The sequence below is a fragment of the Entelurus aequoreus genome, linkage group LG19 (genome assembly GCF_033978785.1).
Source record: "Entelurus aequoreus isolate RoL-2023_Sb linkage group LG19, RoL_Eaeq_v1.1, whole genome shotgun sequence".
Taxonomy (NCBI): Eukaryota; Metazoa; Chordata; class Actinopteri; order Syngnathiformes; family Syngnathidae; genus Entelurus; species Entelurus aequoreus.
The window spans coordinates 3,901,992-3,922,456 of NC_084749.1; the positions used below are offsets into that span (position 1 = coordinate 3,901,992).

Sequence of the window (20,465 nt, forward strand, 5' to 3'; positions counted from 1 at the left end):
AAGTCTAGCAGCTCCTGAGGATGACTGGCACATGTTAATAGTAACAAAGTCTAGCAGCTCCTGAGGATGACTGGCACGTTTCCCAGCTTTATGTTCAATTACAATTTGTAAAATTGTACCTTTTTTTTATTCACCTTTTCTTTTCCACGCAAAAAAACTTGTCATTCCATGTTGACCTTTTTTCTTTATTTTTTGAATGAAGCGTCCATTGTGAAACAGTCCGAGTGCTGAGGGCGTGGTCATGTGACGCAGGGACTGAGAGGCTCTCGCCGGCTGTCTTAATTCTCTCTTTTGGTTGAGTTGTAGTGACATTTTATAATAGTTTGGCTTGTGAAGTATACTCTCAACAAGGACACTTGTCTTATTTGTTTCTCCATGATTCTCCTGCTGTCAAATGTTTTAAAAGGGGCTTGAATTGTATTCATTCCCTCTCAAGATATCCAACTTCAAAGTGAAAATAAAAGCTGTAAGATGCTACTGTAGCCTGTCTCGTGTATCAAGAAATATGCACTATTTCTGCAGGTTCATCCCCGTGAGAATCCTGCGTGCGACTGAAGCGTCAAGGAGTGGGACGATTAAGGCCGAGCTGCAGTGTTCTCAAACAGCCAGCAGATAATAATGTATCATCTCCTTCTCTTTCGGACGTACCAGGAATATATAAGCATTGTTTTTCTTACATTTATTTTATTTATTTATTGCATTCTGTCCTCACACTTTAAGTGAAGTATGAGTCAAAAACTAATCCGGACCCACTGTACATTATTGTGGCCTACAGCACGTTCTAAAAATATTATTACAAATAAAGAAAACATCAAATAGATCAAAACAAGTGAAATGTAACGAGAAAAAGTTGAAATGTTGACTCTAATAACACAAAGCTGTTTTTTTTATTTATTTAACTCATTAGTAAAAAATGAATAATGAACCAAGTCAATGTTATGAATTATTCACCAATTAAAGGCTCCAATTACTTAACATGTATTACACTTTAAAATATTTTTCCGTGAAAAATACTGCATTTTTTGTTTGCCATAAAAAAGTTTTCTATGACAAAAAAAGGCATTAAACTAATTAAATATATATTTATAATAAACTTGTGATCAATGGATGATTGGTGAACTTGATCTCGGGGTTTAGGTGTGAAAAGGAAAAAAGTTTATATTAACACTTTTGGATCCCTGAGAATTTTCGTGGGATTTTTTAAAATGGTAATTGTTCCAAAAAAATGATGCATCAAAAGAAAAATGAATGATTTGATCTTTTTAAGGCTCAAATGACTTCACATGAAATATCTCACTTTTAAAATGTTATGGGGGAAAATGATGCATATTTGTTTTTTTTTGCCATAAACTGTTATCGTTAACAAAAAGTGCACAAAACATATTTTAATATATAATTAAACTATACATATATATATAAGTATTATTTTTTAAACTTTATATCGACAGATAGATGTAAAGTCGAGCCAGAGATTTAAGTGTTGGAAGAGGGGGGACCAACTTATTTTTAACATTTTTATGACTGAGACCTGTCCCGGTCCCTGGGGGTCTTGGACCGAACATGAGGGAGCCCGAAAGGTTAAAAAAAATGGATATATTGTATTAGTTTTGAAAATGAAAAATATCAAAATGACCCCCGCACGCTTCCGTTTTTCAGTGTGCGCCCCTCAGTGGAAAAAGTTTGGACACCCTTGCGTGGTGCAAACACGTTTCTTCTTAAGACTTCATTTCCCATAAACCCTTGCGCGGGCTAGCAAGCCCATAAAGAAGACAAGCAAAGCTCAACGACGGCGTCCAGTTCACTTTCACTTTCAGTTTCTGATACAATACAATTTAATGCAGCACACATTTCCACTTGTTTCATTACAGTACGTTCGAAAAGGAGTAGGAAGAAGCACAGCTTATTTAATCCTACCCCTTTTCATACCATAGCAATTTTATCATATTTCCTTGTTCTTTGTAACAGAAAACGTTTATTTTAAACAATTTCATTAAAAAAATTTTTTTTTTACATTTAATAAAAGACCCCGATGGATGGATAGAAAATACATATTTACAAAACCAACAACAACGGCAACTATCCGTGTTATTTCTATTATTATTATTATTATTATTATTATTGGGCGAAGAAGTTTCCCTTAGAGACTTACGAAATAAAAGTGCACGAACAAGCGGTTTAGTTTTTAGCGAAAAGTCGCTTGGAATGGAAACTTAATCCAAATGTTGCATCGCTCTTCGTCATTGGCGCATTATTTCAACTTCCATATCATGAAGCGCTTTAAAGATATGACGCGTGTCTGACAAAGGCACTCACGCAGATTCACAGCCTTTTTTTGCTCCTTTTACGGTGACTACAAGCACATGTGCGCCACCTGCTGACATTTCTATGCCAACTAGCGGATTGTTGGCTCTTTTTTGAAGGAAGCTCCGACGGATTGTCAAGCTATTACTTGGAAAGAGTTGTCAAGCTATTACTTCGAAAGGCCCGAGCAGGAAGGAGTTGTCAAGCTATTACTTCGAAAGGCCGTGGCGGAAGCGAGACCCAGGTGTGCGTTTGTAACTTGAGTGGAGCTCAGTTGACAATAACACAGGAAGAAGCAACGGCAGCTTTTGGTCAGAAAAGGCTGAGTAGCGCTTTTAATTGATGACTTTTTAAGGACGCCCGCAAAAAAAGTGCCGTTAAAACCTTCTTGTCCACCGGAGTAACCTTTTCGTACCTTTGATTGAGTTGCTGTGTGTCTGTCGGAACATGGCTCAGCATGGACATCATGGAGCCAGTTCTCAGAAGGCGCTCATGCTGGAGATGAAAAGTGTGCAGGACGAGCCGGTGGAAGGATTTAAGATCACTTTGGTGAACGAGTCTGACATGTACAACTGGGAGGTGGCCATCTTCGGACCCCCCAACACTCACTACGAGGGGGGCTACTTTAAGGTGAGTGGCTAACGTTAGCTTCTATTGTTCCTCCTAAAAGTTGCCTTCTTCTCCGACAACTTACTCCAATAAACACATTGTCTTAAACAATCACTATTATCTGTCGCTTTTCACACTTTCAGTGCAAGTTAACGTTAGTCTCTTTTTAATAATGCTAATAAAAAGTTAGCATAACAATGACCTAGCATAATGCGCTCCTTTTACTACTCAACTTAACCTTTTTTCATCTATTTATTCACATTTACCTTCGCCTTCTCTGTAAACACACCTTTTAAAACATTGTAGAAGTTTTCATTCACAACAAGAAAGCTGACAGTTTTGGAAAAGTAGTTACAGTATTCTTATTATTATTAACAATACATTCATTCGGCTCTGTTAGTGTAAGTACCACCATCATGACAACATTAAATACAGTAGTGTAGTAGACCTAAGTATTCATTAAGTACCACCATAATGACAACATTAAATACAGTAGTGTAGTAGACCTAAGTATTCATTAAGTACCACCATGACAACATTAAATACAGTAGTGTAGTAGACCTAAGTATTCATTAAGTACCACCATGACAACATTAAATACAGTAGTGTAGTAGACCTAAGTATTCATTAAGTACCACCATAATGACAACATTAAATACAGTAGTGTAGTAGACCTAAGTATTCATTAAGTACCACCATCATGACAACATTAAATACAGTAGTGTAGTAGACCTAAGTATTCATTAAGTACCACCATGACAACATTAAATACAGTAGTGTAGTAGACCTAAGTATTCATTAAGTACCACCATAATGACAACATTAAATACAGTAGTGTAGTAGACCTAAGTATTCATTAAGTACCACCATCATGACAACATTAAATACAGTAGTGTAGTAGACCTAAGTATTCATTAAGTACCACCATAATGACAACATTAAATACAGTAGTGTAGTAGACCTAAGTATTCATTAAGTACCACCATAATGACAACATTAAATACAGTAGTGTAGTAGACCTAAGTATTCATTAAGTACCACCATCATGACAACATTAAATACAGTAGTGTAGTAGACCTAAGTATTCATTAAGTACCACCATCATGACAACATTAAATACAGTAGTGTAGTAGACCTAAGTATTCATTAAGTACCACCATGACATCATTAAATACAGTAGTGTAGTAGACCTAAGTATTCATTAAGTACCACCATGACAACATTAAATACAGTAGTGTAGTAGACCTAATTGTATGTCCCACATTAGCAGGAGCTCTCATTCCTTGGCTCCTCCCACCACGCCCTGAGAGGGGTCTGGACTGTACCCCTCCATGGGACGCCAGCGTTTATCAGCGTGCTGTCGCAGGATTCTTTTGTGGTACTTGGAATGCGCCGGCTGGCTGTGAAATCCACGGCGTGGCCATGAGTCAGAGCGCTGGCGTCCCATCCAACCTGCTTGGAGGGAAGGACGTAAGAGACCTGCCTGTCTCACGCTGACTCAGCTCTTTTATTTTCACACCACTGCAGCCATTAAAGTGTCGTCATGTTGACGTCTTTTTTTGTTTTTGTTTTGGTGTGTCTCTGAGCTACAGAATGTAAGCATGGGGGTGAAGTTGCTCCATGGCTGCTTTGGGTCCACAAGTTGATGCTGGATGGCATTAGAACTTTCTCCAATGTTTGCTCAAGGGCTCCCTTTTGTCCACTAAACCAGGGGTCGGCAACCTTTACCACTCAAAGAGCCATTTTGGAAAGTTTCACAAATGAAAGAAAACAATGGGAGCCACAAAAAAAATCTGAAAATGTAAAATGAAAAACCCCGCATACAAAGCTTAAATTGCTTAGCGCTATGTTAACCAGGGCTCTCTGACACACGCACCGGCACGCATCTTAATAAGGACATTTAATGTTAGTGCGGCCCGCGACTTTTAATTGAATGGCGCTTGGTAGAGTCTTTCTTGCCAACCCTCTCAATTTTCCGGGAGACGCTCAAATTTCAGGACGTGCTGGCACTGCTTTTAGCGCCCTCTACAGCCTGCCCAAACAGCGTACCTGCTTGGCCACATGTTGAATGCAGCTTTTGCTTGCTCACGTAAGTGCCAGCAAGGCATACTTGTTCAACAGCCACACTGCTTACACTGACGGTAGTCGTACAAAAACAACTTTAACACTGTTACATCACAAATATGCACCACACTTTGAACCCACACCAAAAAAGAATGACAAACACATTTCTGGACAACATCTGCACTGTAACACAACATAAACACAACACAACAAATACCCAGAATCCCATTAAGCACTAACTCCTCCGCTCAACCGACACACGGAGGAGGGGTTGATGTGTGGGGGGGTTTGGTGGTAGCGGGGGTGTATAATGTAGACCGGAAGAGTTAGGGCTGCATGGGATTCTGGGTATTTGTTGTGTTGTGTTACGGTGCGGATGTTCTCCAGAAATGTTTTTGTCATTCTTTTTTGGTGTGGGTTCACAGTGTGGCGCATATTTCTAACGTAACAGTGTTAAAAACCGGGAGGGTCGGCAAGTATGCAGCTGAGCCGCATCAGAGTGGTCAAAGAGCGGCATGCGGCTCCGGAGCCGCGGGTTGCCGACCCCTGCACTAAACACACAGACTACCTCTTTAAACAGCATTGTTACACTTGCTTTTTGTCTTCATATTTTCTAGGATTAATCCTTTTATCAATCAAAAGTTGTCAATAGAAACAATCATTTCCCCAAAGGAAATTCTTCACATCCAAATAAAACACTGCCATTTTATTTGACCACCTCATGATTCCATGACGATTCAGTTATGAATTGATGAATTATACATGGAACTGGGCGATACAGCTGAAAACTGCATCACAATATAAGTGTTTCGTATCTGCCGATATCGATAAATATTGATATTTTTATGACCTATCAAAAGTAAAAAGCAGTAGAGAAAGATATTAATCCTCTGATTGTAATCCCTCAGCTATCAAGGCAGAAAGGAAAGGACATGTCAACACAAGCATGGAAAACACTCAATAAATGTCAACACAATTCTAAAAATCTCATTAACAATAAGCTCTTAAAATGAAGGTGCACAAATAAGAAATGCTTGATAAAGTGTAAGAAAATAGTGCAGAGTGTGAAAATGTCAACATAGAGAAACCTGAGAAGTATTTTCTGCAGGTTTACTGCCGGGACGTTACAGCTGTGCTCTAAAGGGTGAGCACGGCTAAGGCGGTTTGGTATTACTGGTCTTGATGGGGACGAACGCCTTGTATCGTTTACAGACCACATTGGTCTGACTACGGTCCCTTTTAAAAAAACCAAAACTGCCATACTGTCCAGGTGACTTTTCCTGTCTTATCCACAATTTCTTCATTTTTACTTTCTCTTCTCACTCCATGCAAAGAATCGACTGGAGATGGCACAACTTAACTTGATAGTTGATACTGGTGGCTGTTAGCGTGTCACTCCCACTGATAGCAGTGTTCATAGTAACAACGTTGTATAATTACTAGTAACCAGTAATCTAATTGATTCATTTTAAGTCCGTTAAAACGCTGTTAGCCATAGCTGGATGTACCGTAGCATGCTACTTTTGATGTGGTTTAATGTCAACAAGAAGACAGCAAGTTTAATGCAGGAAATGTCTTTCTACTGGTGAAAGCAACAAGCAGCACGGCACTAAAATGAAGTTGATATCAAAGAGGAAGGTGTGACATCACACTGTGACACGACAACCACAACATGTACACAATGGCAATATTCAACAACAAATCAATGATTGAAGTGACCAAACAGTTTGTTGACAAGATATGACAGCCATGGAAGCACATTCAATATCTTCAATGCATGTAATACTTTAAACATTTTTGCATCAATTTAGTTTTACTGAGCCATCTTTAAGCCACGGTCTTACTCTCTAAAAAAGCTGTTAAATTATTAGACTCTTTCTGTTGAGTGAGAGAGACGGTTTCTCCGCCCCAACAACCATTTTTGTAGTTTTGGGGAACTGTGTCCATCTCGACACCCGATGATACTGTATAGTGCAGTGCGGACACCCGATGATACTGTATAGTGCAGTGCGGACACCCGATGATACTGTACAGTGCAGTGCGGACACCCGATTATACTGTATAGTGCAGTGCGGACACCCGATGATACTGTACAGTGCAGTGCGGACACCCGATGATACTGTATAGTGCAGTGCGGACACCCGATGATACTGTATAGTGCAGTGCGGACACCCGATTATACTGTATAGTGCAGTGCGGACACCCGATGATACTGTACAGTGCAGTGCGGACACCCGATGATACTGTATAGTGCAGTGCGGACACCCGATGATACTGTATAGTGCAGTGCGGACACCCGATGATACTGTATAGTGCAGTGCGGACACCCGATTATACTGTATAGTGCAGTGCGGACACCCGATGATACTGTATAGTGCAGTGCGGACACCCGATTATACTGTATAGTGCAGTGCGGACACCCGATGATACTGTACAGTGCAGTGCGGACACCCGATGATACTGTATAGTGCAGTGCGGACACCCGATGATACTGTATAGTGCAGTGCGGACACCCGATGATACTGTATAGTGCAGTGCGGACACCCGATGATACTGTACAGTGCAGTGCGGACACCCGATGATACTGTATAGTGCAGTGCGGACACCCGATGATACTGTATAGTGCAGTGCGGACACCCGATGATACTGTATAGTGCAGTGCGGACACCCGATGATACTGTATAGTGCAGTGCGGACACCCGATGATACTGTACAGTGCAGTGTGGACACCCAATGATACTGTACAGTGCAGTGTGGACACCCAATGATACTGTACAGTGCAGTGCGGACACCCAATGATGCTGTACAGTGCAGTGCAGACAAAATGAGTCGGGTAATCAAAAAATGTATTGACGTCCAAATTAAGATTTTTTTAAATTCCTATTCTAATTTTTTGACAATTGAATACAAATGAATAAATAAATGAAATGTTTTATAATTAAATTTTTTTCAGAATCCATTTTTGGATGAAAAACATGAGACAACTATTATTGATTCTGTTGCTTTTATACATCTCCTCAATTGCTTTGTACATTTCTCAGTACTGTAAAGCTAGGGTTGCTCTATTTTATTGATGAACATTTTATGATTTTTGTAAATAAAATATAATTTTTGCTGGTTTAGCTGTGTGGGAGTGTGGGTAGATCAAGAGAAGTTAATGAATAAATAATAAATAAAAACATTTTTTTCTCTATTTTATATATTAATGGTTGATATTGTAGTTCTGACTTGTATGTATCTTATTTGATATACACTATATAACATGAGTTTTTGAGTGTCTTTTCTTTTGCTACATTTATATTTGTGTGGTGGACATTAGGAAGATGAGTTGTAGCAACTAACGGGGATCCATTTTAAGCAAACAATTGATAAATGCTTATAACCAGCGATAAATAATGATAAATGGGTTATACTTGTATAGTGCTTTTCTACCTTCAAGGTACTCAAAGCGCTTTTGACACTATTTCCACATTCACACACACATTCACACACTGATGGAGGGAGCTGCCATGCAAGGCGCTAACCAGCAGCCATCAGGAGCAAGGGTGAAGTGTCTTGCTCAAGGACACAACGGACGTGACTAGGATGGTAGAAGGTGGGGATTGAACCCCAGTAACCAGCAACCCTCCCATTGCTGGCACGGCCACTTGGCCACGCCGTCCCACCTTTAATAACCAGCGATGTAACAATAAACAGTATTAATGATAACCGCAGGAAAATTCTGACAGTATTACTTAAATTAAAATGATGGAAAAACCGTGACTGATAACCGCACTTTTGGTAACTCACATCACCAGCTGGCTTGTTTAAATACATGTTGTTTATTTATTGATTGATTTATTCCATGCTAACATAAAAACAAGACACATTATTACACTCTTCACAATGACTATAAAGAGTATATGTCTATAAAACTGTTATAACTAAACTATATATATATATATATATATATATATATATATATATATATATATATATATATATATATATATATATATATATATATATATATATATATATATATATATATATATATACACATATATATATATATACATATATATATATATATTAGGGCTGCAACTAACGATTAATTTGATAATCGATTAATCTGTCGTTTATTCCTTCGATTAATCGATTAATAATCGGATAAAAGAGACAAACTACATATCTATCCTTTCCAGTATTTTATTGAAAAAAACAGCATACTGGCACCATACTTATTTTGATTATTGTTTCTCAGTTGTTTGTACATGTTGCAGTTTATAAATAAAGGTTTATTTAAAAAAAAAAAAAAAAAAAAAAGCCTCTGCGCATGCGCATAGCATAGATCCAACGAATCGATGACTAAATTAATCGGCAACTATTTTTATAATCGATTTTAATCGATTTAATCGATTAGTTGTTGCAGCCCTTATATATATATATATATATATATATATATATATATATATATATATATATATATATATATATATATATATATATATATATATATACTCACATAAAAATGTGTCACTTCAAGGGGAACTGCACTTTTTTTTTTTGCCTATCGTTCAATCATTATGAGAGACAGGAACACACCTCTTACTTTTTGGGGGTGGGGGGATTTTGAAGATGATAAAAAATGCTTGCAAGATGTGGCTAAAGGGAGTCACCTGTGCAGCTTTCAAAGCCTCTTAAACATCTTCAAAACCCTCCACTAAAGTTTTATATACACACTGCAAGACTATGTATAATGTAGTAACAGACACCTTCATAACAATATGTAATACGTACAATATACACACTGCAAGTATACGTGTGTGTGTGTGTGTATATATATATATGTGTATATATATATATATATATATATATATATATATACATATATATATATATATATATATATATATATATATATATATACATATATATATATATATACATATATATATATATATACATATATATATATATATATATATATATATATATATATATATATATATATATATATATATATATATATATATATATATATATATATATATATATATATATAATGTAGTAACAGACACCCTCATAACAATATGTAATATCTACAATATTTACCCTATTTTGGTCATTTTATGCCCAGCTGGAACCCTCAAGTTGCTGGCACGGCCACTCTACCAACAAGGGCTTTGAAATGTTCTCTATATCCAACGTTATGGATTATTCTGACCTTTTTTGTAACACATTTAATGAATGAAGTGTGCTTTTGTAGTTCTTTCTGCACAATATGTAACACTAGTGAGCAGTACAGAACATGAAGTGATTTCTGGTCCTCAACATATTTTATTCATTATTCAAATATTTCTTGCCACCTTGTGTTGGATATATTGGAAAGAAAATGAGTGGTATCGCACATCGCTAGTACACACACATGTTCTTCATTTCAAAATGTAATCCTGCCAAGTAATCCCTGTTTTTATCAAATAAATCAAGTTTCCCCTGTTAGAGGGGGTGACTTGTCCAGGGTGTACCCCGCCCACCGCCCGTGTGCAGCTGAGATAGACTCCAGCGACCCCGAAAGGGATAAGCGGTAGAAAATGGATGGAAGTCAAGGTTCCATTGAGGAATATTTCTAAAAGTCCCCAGTTAAACTTCCCATGCAAATGTACTGGAAACTTTGTAACAAAAACCCGACATGTGTACTTAGCTTCATCATTATTACTTTTAATTTCTGTTCAATGCAAACTAAGCTTCAAAATAAAAGCATGGCAATATTAATGTCGATTCTACCACATCAACTAATAAAACAAACACATTTAAAAAAACTAAACAAATGAAAAATGAAATGGTTTGCCACCGTAAGAAAGATGTGTGCATGTATGTTGGCTCTGCTACACAAAAGTATTTACATGAAATAACAAGAACGTCGTAGGTATACAAGGTTATTTTTGTTGGTCCAACCGCTTATGTGGACGTGAGTCAGCCAGTTCAAGCGTTGTCGACATAATCAGGTGTCACTGTAATGGTGTGTGTGTGAACTTCCTGTCTGGTGGTTCAAGACTTAATGAAGAAATGTGATTATTTCCCGGATGAAAGTAAATAGAATGCAATGGTTTGTTCTCTTCAGGGTCTTTGCTTTAAACTCCTTCCTGTTCATGGCAGCTTGTTCAAATTGAGGTCAGCATCAAGGAAAGAGGAAATTGACGGAGCATCTGGGATGTTTTAAACCACACTTGACAGTTTTTCTTTGTTTTTTTTAGTAAGTCAGTCTTTGTTAATTAGCTCTTCAATCTAATTAGCCAGCAGGTGCTAGTATTTCACACTCTATGCACTGTTCATCATGTTTGAGCATTTAATATACACACAGGAAGTGTTTTTTCCCTTTACAAAATAAAATATAAAAGATCTTAACACCTTTACTGGCCGTAGACTCGGCACATTTTCAACTTCTCAAGAATCATATAAATGGCAATATAGATGATAACCGTATCATGATATAAGTCTTTTGTATCATTCCATATCCATAATTATTTACATTTTTTCTGACCTATTGAATTAAGCACTAGGAGAAAAGTGTATAAATGTAAACATTTTAATTTAAAATGTAACCCTTCTCTAAATGATCATCCCTGCAGCTATCAAGGCAGAAAAGGAAAGGAAATGTCAACACAAGCATGGAAAAACACGCCAAAATAGTCCAATCACATTGAGGACTTAACATTTATTACCTCTTCAAATTAAAGTGCAAAAAGGTTTGATAAAGTGTAACAAAATAGTGTAAAGTGTGAAAATGTAAACATAGAGAAAGCTGAGAAGTATTTCAAGGGTGAGAGTGACAAAGGTGGTGTGGTATTACTGAGTACCAGTGCCTTGGTCTGACTACGGTCTGTTTCTTTGAAAAACTGTTGAGGGGACTTTTTCTGTATGGTGGACAATTTCTTGGCTCTCTTATTTTGACTTTCTCTTCTCACACCATGCCAAGAAACAAACACCAGACAACAAAGTTGATGGTTGATACAGTTGCCTGATTGGCTGTTAGCGTGCCACTCCCACGGATCAGTGTTCACTTCCTGTGTTGCTGGGTTAGTCTTTGGCCATGCAGCCAACTTCCGCTTTCAAGGATTCTTCTTATCTTAAATCACCTCTTAAGTTGGGATCTTATTACACAAAACCTACTTTTCTTACTTGTTGGTACTTGTTTTTGTGTATTTGGGATCCCCATCACTCCCGAAAATTGAAAATCAAGGCATGGTCAAAGAATATTTCTGTTTATGGGCCAAACTATATCGGGATATGAGTTTTGATCCGTATGGCCTAGCTCTACACTCGTGTTAGCGACTTTGCTAGCAGGGTTTAGGGATGTTCCCTATGTTTAATTGAGCATTACAGTAGGCCTTATGATGACATTGTGTTTATATGTATGCACATGTGTGCCTTGTTTGAGTGTTCATAATGAAATTGCAATGTTAAACACTTGATATTGCTCCCCAAAAATTTCTGTGCTACTAATTTTTTTCATTACGGTGCTACTAGCGAAAAAGCTAAGTGTACAGCACTGACACATCAAACCTTATCAGCTACCTGAAACACCAGCATCACTCTGAAGGTGTTGTGAAATCCTACAAAGATGCCTGATGCTAAAGAAACTGCCGCAAAGGAAGCTTTTTACATCTAATTTTTAAAAAGAATAGATACCATATACATAAGTTATTTGTATAAGTCTTGACGAGCAGAACATTATCTGTATCAACTTCAAAAAGACAATGTTACAGAAATGTATTATTTCTGTAACATCTACTATTTGATGTATTTAATTACAACTCTATAGTTTGAAATAAATAGAGCTGCTGTGGTCATTTGTGTGTTCTGACTACAATGATCATCTTTTCTACACGTGCAGATCTTTCTTCCAGTGGCTGGAAATGCAAGATGTGCATTTTGTTAGGTTGTTAGTGCCATGGTTTTATTTTGCACTGAACACTTTGAATTTAAAGCTTACTTTGCACCATACAGGAAGTCACAGTTCAGTTTGGATTAAAGCTTACTTTGCACTAAACATTAAGTCACTGTACAGTTTTAAATTGAAAGCTTATTTTGCACTGAACAGTAAGTCATTGTACAGTTTGAATTTAAAGCTCACCTTGCAATGGAGAGGAAGCCATTGTACAATATAATCTTACTTTGCACTGAACAGGAAGTTGGTGTAAAGTTGTAAGCACTCAGTAGGTATGTTGACATGGTAATAATATGACAAGACATGTTAATAACTTAGATGGCTGTATTGTATGCAAGCAGATACATCAGTCATTATTTGATGCTCGCTGAACTTCCTAGCCACTTACAGTATTTTCTGGTCATTACAGGCAAGTTTTTCCTTAAACTGCCATTTTCTTGTCGGAAGTTTAGAAGACTGCTTCCAATGTGAGCTCAGCCAGGCTCACAGTTACTTTCCATCCCACGGTGAGCTATTTAATGCTACCAATTAGTTCTTTGCAAATATGCTACTGCTTTTAAAATATTTCTATGTTTAGTAGTCAGCTTTTACGTGGCTGTTGTGACTTCACAGCACATTTTTTTGGTAGTCTTCTTCTCGACATCACAAAGTCTATTATTTCCATGTCAAATCCCCGTCAAGACTCCCACAGGCGACGTAGCTCGCCCACCTGCTCGTACGGGAGGCCAGCTGACTGTGTTGTGTTGTGTTGTGCTGCTGTGATAAGTGGAAAGGCAGAAGTCCACTCCTGCTCTCCACACTGTGCTGCCAGCCTTATATTCCACCCTCGCCATATTGCGTTACACCGTCATTAACTCCTCCGCCTTCCAGAACCTCCGTGGGGTTGTCTCTGGTGCACCTTCCATCTATTTTTACTTTCTGTTGAACCCAATGCCATTGCACGTAACTAACACTTACTATATGCAACTACGTACCACTTGTACACACATTTGTCATCAAGAGGTGGCGTGGCTCTGATGGTATGAATCCTTTTTCCGCCATGTGAGTCGCTGCCCTTGTGCCCCTGGGCAAGACACTTACCTTGTGCCGAGTGCCACCCACACTGGCTCATTTACAGAAGTATGTTTATTAATTTGCACTGAGAAAAAAAGTTGTATTTATCTGCCTATTCCTCTAATTATTTCATGACATTTGTGGCGCCCCCCTTTGAATGCCTACAGATATCATATTATCATAGCTGTCAGTTACTTGTTGCCCACAAAGATGTTTTGCCATGTTTTACCACTTTTTTTTTCTGAACGTCAACACACGTAGGAGGGATGGGTACCGTTCACATTTGATCCGATATGACACCAGTTCCCGGTACTTTTGTGTGTGTTAGTAAATGTTCATTGTTAGATAATAACATTTAGAATTGAGCTGATTATGATAACTGTGCTGTCTCGTTGTTATATATTGTTTTATTGTAACAGTTCATCTTATTTGCAATGCAGTTGCACTGAGCAGATGTTAGATGGCAGCGTTGTACAGGCTATTTATATTATGTTCTCTTATTTAAAGTAGCATTTTCCAGGAAAAGTGTTATGTTTATAATGTAAGTATTACACACCAACTGTTTGATCGTAACATCCATCTCAGTTGGAGCTTTCACTTACAAATTTGGAGATGTTAAAATCGCCATCATTTACATTTTTTATTTTTCAACACCTCCCAGGGACAGCAATAAAACAACTTACTACCAAATTACTACGCGCAATTACACTATTTTTTTGTCTTTTTGCACACTGATCTCTATCGCACAATGAAACTGAACTTGTGTTTACTGTACATTCTATCGTATTTTTACTCAACCTTGCATGGCCCTGTGTCTTTCTACAATGACAGTTTATTTGGAACATGCATGCATACAACATGATACATCACCATTTCCAGGTTTTTTTTCTTTTCAACATGTTTGAAAAGGAGTAGGAAGAAGCAGAGCTTAATTAATCCAATTTATAACCCTTTTATTCACCTCCTGTTCTCAGTTTACTCACAATATACTCCATTATTAATAACATTAAAAAATAAATAATTAGTGAAGTGTGTTGTATTTCCTATAGTGAGATAAATAAGATTATCTAGAAATTCAGAATGTTTGTCATTGTTCTTTTTTTTTTGTACTTTGTAAACACTAAGTTTGAATAGTTTCTTGAATTGGATCATATTAGTACATTGTTGGATTTCTTTGCTTAATCATTTAATTCCACATATTGATATGCTAAAGTTCTAATGTGTTGTATGCGCATACTTTTTTTTTTTTTATTAGATTTTTCTCTAAGGTTATATTTTATTCTCTTATGTTGAGAGTATTTGTTGTACGTTTTTGGGTAGAAGGTTATAGTTTGCTTTATGTATCACTTTAGCCGTTTGCAGGTTCACTATGTCGTGGAATTTCAGTATTTTCAATTCAATAAACAAAAGGTTGGAATGTTCTCTATATCCAACATTATGTATTATTCTAACTGATCTTTTCTGTAACACGGTTAAGGAATCTCTTTGGAGATGAATAATGTTAATAACAGCCTGTCTATAGCAAATTCAATGTCACTTAGCATCAAGCTAGTACATTTTACAAGAGCGAAGTCTTACTTTACGTTTGAGCATTTTCTATCTAGCATACTTTCTTTGCTGGTGTTGAAAATGGCAACATTACTCCGAGGGAGTTTGGCCTAGTCCGCCCCAAGTGATTGTTTAGGCGAGTCTGTGTTTATCTGCAACTGGACGTGACGTCACGTGCAACAAAGGTACCAAAATATGGCACCCTTTGATGTCACCTGAGTCACTACCGGGTAGTACCGACGTCATTTGGTCAGTGCCTAAAAATATCAAATTCGGTATCCCTACAAATATGTGCTTGTAAGTCCCCAAATGGAGTGCTTTTGTAAAGCACTTGTAAGAAATGTCAAGTGGATCTGACTAAAGGTTGGCGATTAGCAACAGTGCCACCATGTGGTGTATTTGTTGAGAAAAATAGCTCAGGCTGCACAGCAGGACTGTTTTTTTCAAAGCCCATACTTTTACAGGTACAGATGAAATTCTGTCTGTACTACACAGCACTGTTCCAGGATAAGTCAAAGGGTACAATATTCCGCTACATTTGTCGCACGTGACGTCACTTTTGTCGCAGACTTTGCATCAGCTCATGCACTTGGCGGGCAAACAAGTGTATTCCTAGCGGACTGTTTTGAGGTAATGTTGCATTTGATAACGTTGCCTGATACAAATCCTTATAAGTAAGGCTCACTTTTTAAAAAGCATTAGCTCGATGCTAATTCACATTGGATATGCCCTATGCATGCGACTAGGGATGATGTTTGATAAGATATGATCGAGTTCGAGCCCATTATCGAATCCTCTTATCGAACCGATTCCTTATCGATTCTCTTATCGATTCCAGATAGGTTGTTGTATGTGGAAAAAAACACAATATTTGGTTTAACAAAAGCTCACTTTTATTTTATAAGAAAAAAATAAAATAAAATAAATAAATATTGACTGTTACCCCCCTAAAAAATATATATATATTGACTGTTGTTACCCAAAGTACATTAAGTGGGATTTTTCAGAAAAACAAATATATACAGTAACACAAAAACAAGCTGTCTCTGTGATCACTATAGGTGTATAAATAATAATATAGTGTTAAATAAAATCAGTCCCTTGGGCACAAAACTGAAAATAATACAGTTCTCCAAAAAGTGCACTTCTGCTGCTATTGGAACATACTAACTACACACACTATGACACTAAGAACACCACAGTCATCAATCAACAATTATTATTCCCTTACATGAGAGCGAAGCCTGGCAATAATTGCATATTGCCTGTTCTGCCCTCACTATACGTGTTGAGGTTAAACAGCTTGGCAGACAGCTAACAAACAATCCAAGACGTCTAATAAAGTTCCAAAGCAGATTAATCCATTTAGGCTCTTTATTGTTGTTGATCTTGCTTTGTCTTTTCCTATCTTTACTTTTGTCTTGCACTGGACTGTTATTTACTTATTTTTTAAACTGAAATACACACAATAACAAATGTATAAGCTATGTGATTCAATTAACATACTGAAATGTAATACACAATATGTAAATATTAGCTTCACACAAATATACAGTACTATCATCAAACAAATACTTCTGAGTGTTGAAACTATTTCGATGGTGGAAATATACGACTGGCAGCCATTTTAAGTCCTCAAAACATCCATTGAAACAGTGCACAAAAATCGTTTTTCAAATTGAAACACTTTCCACCTTAATATTGAGTTATATAAACAAGTTAAACAGTTTACTTACAGACTTATCTTTTCCAAGGCTTGTAGGAGCTAACACAACTTGTTTACTTCTCAATTGTCTCATGAACTGAACTGACTCGCCAACCCGGAAGTGCCCAAACTAATGACGCATAGTATTTTCATATCGCCACAAGGTGTCAGAAAGAGTCTACAATCAAATGGGCATAACATTGCGTCCCACAGGGAAGGGATTCGTTCTCAGGGATTCGAATAAAAAAACAACTATTTTTCTTTACTATAGTGGTCTCGATAACGGGTACTGATTCTCAAAAAGGGATTCGAGTCCGAGGACTCGGTTCTTTTCTTATCGAACAACCGGGAAAACCGGTTTCGATCATCATCCCTACATGCGACTGGTTAGCATTTGCGATTTTACACGGCGATTATAACGCCTTGAAATTTGATCATGAAAACTACAACAAGAATGCACTTTACAATCAAACAGCTGTTGTGTAATAAGTACAATAGACTGGCAGATTGAACACTGGCAAAGACTGCTTTCTGACTACGGCAACACACTGAGGTCAAACAGAAATGATCAGACGTGTAAGAAAAGAAGATATAACAACTGGACAGTACAGTTAAATGTTAATTGTTTGAAGCCAGTTAACAACTTGCTCCACACATACTGTACTAGTAAATAAATATCCGGTTGTCAATAGTATTGCTACTGAGGGGGGCTGAATACATAACAAATATTTAAGGATCAGTGGCTGGTACCATGGAATACTGTACGTACATTAACAATACACAAGTTTCTTCTATTGTGCATATGTGCTTCAACAGTCTAAGCGAGAAAGAAGCGCATGTTTCTGCTTACCTCTCGGGTTACTAATAAATAGTCTTCTCTTGCCCCACAGGCTCTTCTCAAGTTCCCAGTGGACTACCCCTACTCTCCACCTGCGTTCCGCTTCCTCACCAAAATGTGGCATCCTAACATTTACGAGGTACGCCAAATAGTCAGACTGGTTACGTCATTCAGACGGCTTTATTCACAAATAATAATTGTGTGCCAGAATGGAGACGTGTGCATCTCAATCCTGCACCCACCAGTGGATGACCCCCAGAGTGGTGAGCTGCCCTCGGAGAGGTGGAACCCCACACAGAACGTGAGGTAAACAACCCTTAGCCATGTTCATGAATGTGACTCAGCACAGTGCTCACATTATACATCAACACACTCCCTTCATGATTTATGTTCTCCATTGCAACACGGACGTGACTAATCATCTGTCTACATCCAACTTCCACACGTCCATGATGGCATACCAGTTCTCCTGGTACCACAACAACAGTGTCACAGACTTCTGGGTTATTGACTTGGCAATTTAGAGGGACAAGCATGTGCCGCACCAAACTGGAATAAAGCATAGAAATACTATCAGACAACAATAGAAGCACACACATGACACCACACGCTGCTTGGAACTCCAAACACCTGTAGGTCAAATCAGCCCCGCCCATTGGAATCACCCTATTTTCAGACTTTAGGGCGCACCAAGTTAAAAGGCGCACTGCCGATGAGCGCGTCTACTCAGGTCTGTTTTCATACAAAAGGCACACCGGATTATAAGGCGTATTAAAGGAGTCTTATTATTATTATTTCTTTCTAAATGTAAAAGACTTCCTTGTGGTCTACATAACATGTGATGCTGGTTCTTTACTCAAAATGTTGCATAGATGATGTTTTACACATCATCTTCAACTCACTTTCTGACAGTCTCTTCAGGATGCGCCGTTTTGTGGGCGCTCTTATTTACGTGGCTCACCTTCGACAGCGTCTCCTCCCCGTCATCTTTGTTGTAGCGGTGTAGCGTGCAAGGACGGGAGCGGGAGAAGTGTCAAAAGATGGAGCTAACTGTTTTAATGACATTCACACTTTACTTCAATAAAAAACGGAGCAGCATCTCCTCATCCGTGGCTCACTAAAGCAACAACGCCGGAAATGTGGCCCGTGAAAAACTGTCCAACCGGAAATTTCTATTAACTAAAGTTCCTTGGGTGAATAATGTTAACTCACTACACCGGTATGTTTTAGCGCTTTCATGGCAAGTTTACTGACAGATAGAAGTAAGAACTTGACACTACTTTATATTAGAAATGGCAATAGCGGAAGATAAATGCTACATAAGAAGATGGGGAAAAAGAAGAAGCTTATGACTACGGGGTCGGCACGGACTAAAAAGGCGGAAGCGCGCCCATTTTCACGCGCTAACTATTTTAATGCCATTCACACTTTACTTCAATCAATAACGGAGCAGCATCTCCTCATCCGTGGCTCACTAGTGCAACAACAACGCCCGAAATGTGTCCTGTGAAAAACCATCCGACCGGAACTCTCTAATAACTAAAGTTCCGTGGGTGAATAATGTCAACTCACTACAGTTTTTAGCACTTTGATAGCAAGTTTACTGACAGATATAAGTGAGAAGTTGACACTACTTTATATTAGAAATGGCAACAGTGGAGGATGAATGTCACATAACAAGAAGATAGAGAAAAAGAAGAAGCTTATTGACTACGGCGTCGCCACGGACTACAATGGCGTACACGTGCACATTTTCAGGACTTATGCAGCTCCCAAATACACATCAGCAGGTACCAGAAGGTAAGCAAAGTTGCTTTTGCATAATATTGCAAAAGAAAACGCCATATGTCTGCTTATAGGTGCCATTTTGCGATCCTTATACACACGCCGTAATAATACTCCTGTGTTTAATGCGCCGACAATCCATCAAGCGGTGCTGCCTCATAGTTTACCGAAGTCATACTAAAAACATTTTGACAGATTCTTGAGTTCCGCGTGTAAAGTTCTATATTCTCAATGGAACATTTAAAGTTTTGGTGTAGTTTACTGCCATCATATTGCAGTCTACATGTATCTCTTATGTATGACTGTCATCTACTGGTCACACTTATCATTACACCATGTATCAAATCAAATAGCTTTGAGGTCAGTAAGCACAACCAGAATTACGCCGTGCATTAGGCGCACCGGGTTATAAGGCGCACTGTCGATATTTGAGGAAATAAAAGGATTTTAGTGTGCCTTATAGTCCGAAAAATACGGCAATTGAGATGTATTTAATCAATTTTAACATGTAATATATGCTTTTGAAAAATGAAATCACAATTTTAGATAAGAAATATTGTTTGAAAGACATTCCAATAGTTGTAATGACAATAGTTTGATCAAATAATGTAATTCTATTGGGGAGCAGCAGA

General features: G+C 37.8%; 1 protein-coding gene across 1 annotated transcript in view; it reads left to right on the forward strand.

Annotated features, from left to right (window-relative positions):
- Window positions 1-2,369: 2,369 nt before the first annotated feature.
- The window catches only part of LOC133635008 (ubiquitin-conjugating enzyme E2 R1-like), a 40,356-nt gene continuing 22,260 nt past the window's right edge, over window positions 2,370-20,465 (forward strand). Inside the window, exons 1-3 of the mRNA XM_062027689.1 lie at window positions 2,370-2,931; window positions 18,101-18,187; window positions 18,257-18,354. Coding sequence (XP_061883673.1) covers window positions 2,749-2,931; window positions 18,101-18,187; window positions 18,257-18,354 — 368 coding nt within the window. The 5' untranslated portion in view covers window positions 2,370-2,748. The remainder of the gene's footprint in view (window positions 2,932-18,100; window positions 18,188-18,256; window positions 18,355-20,465) is intronic.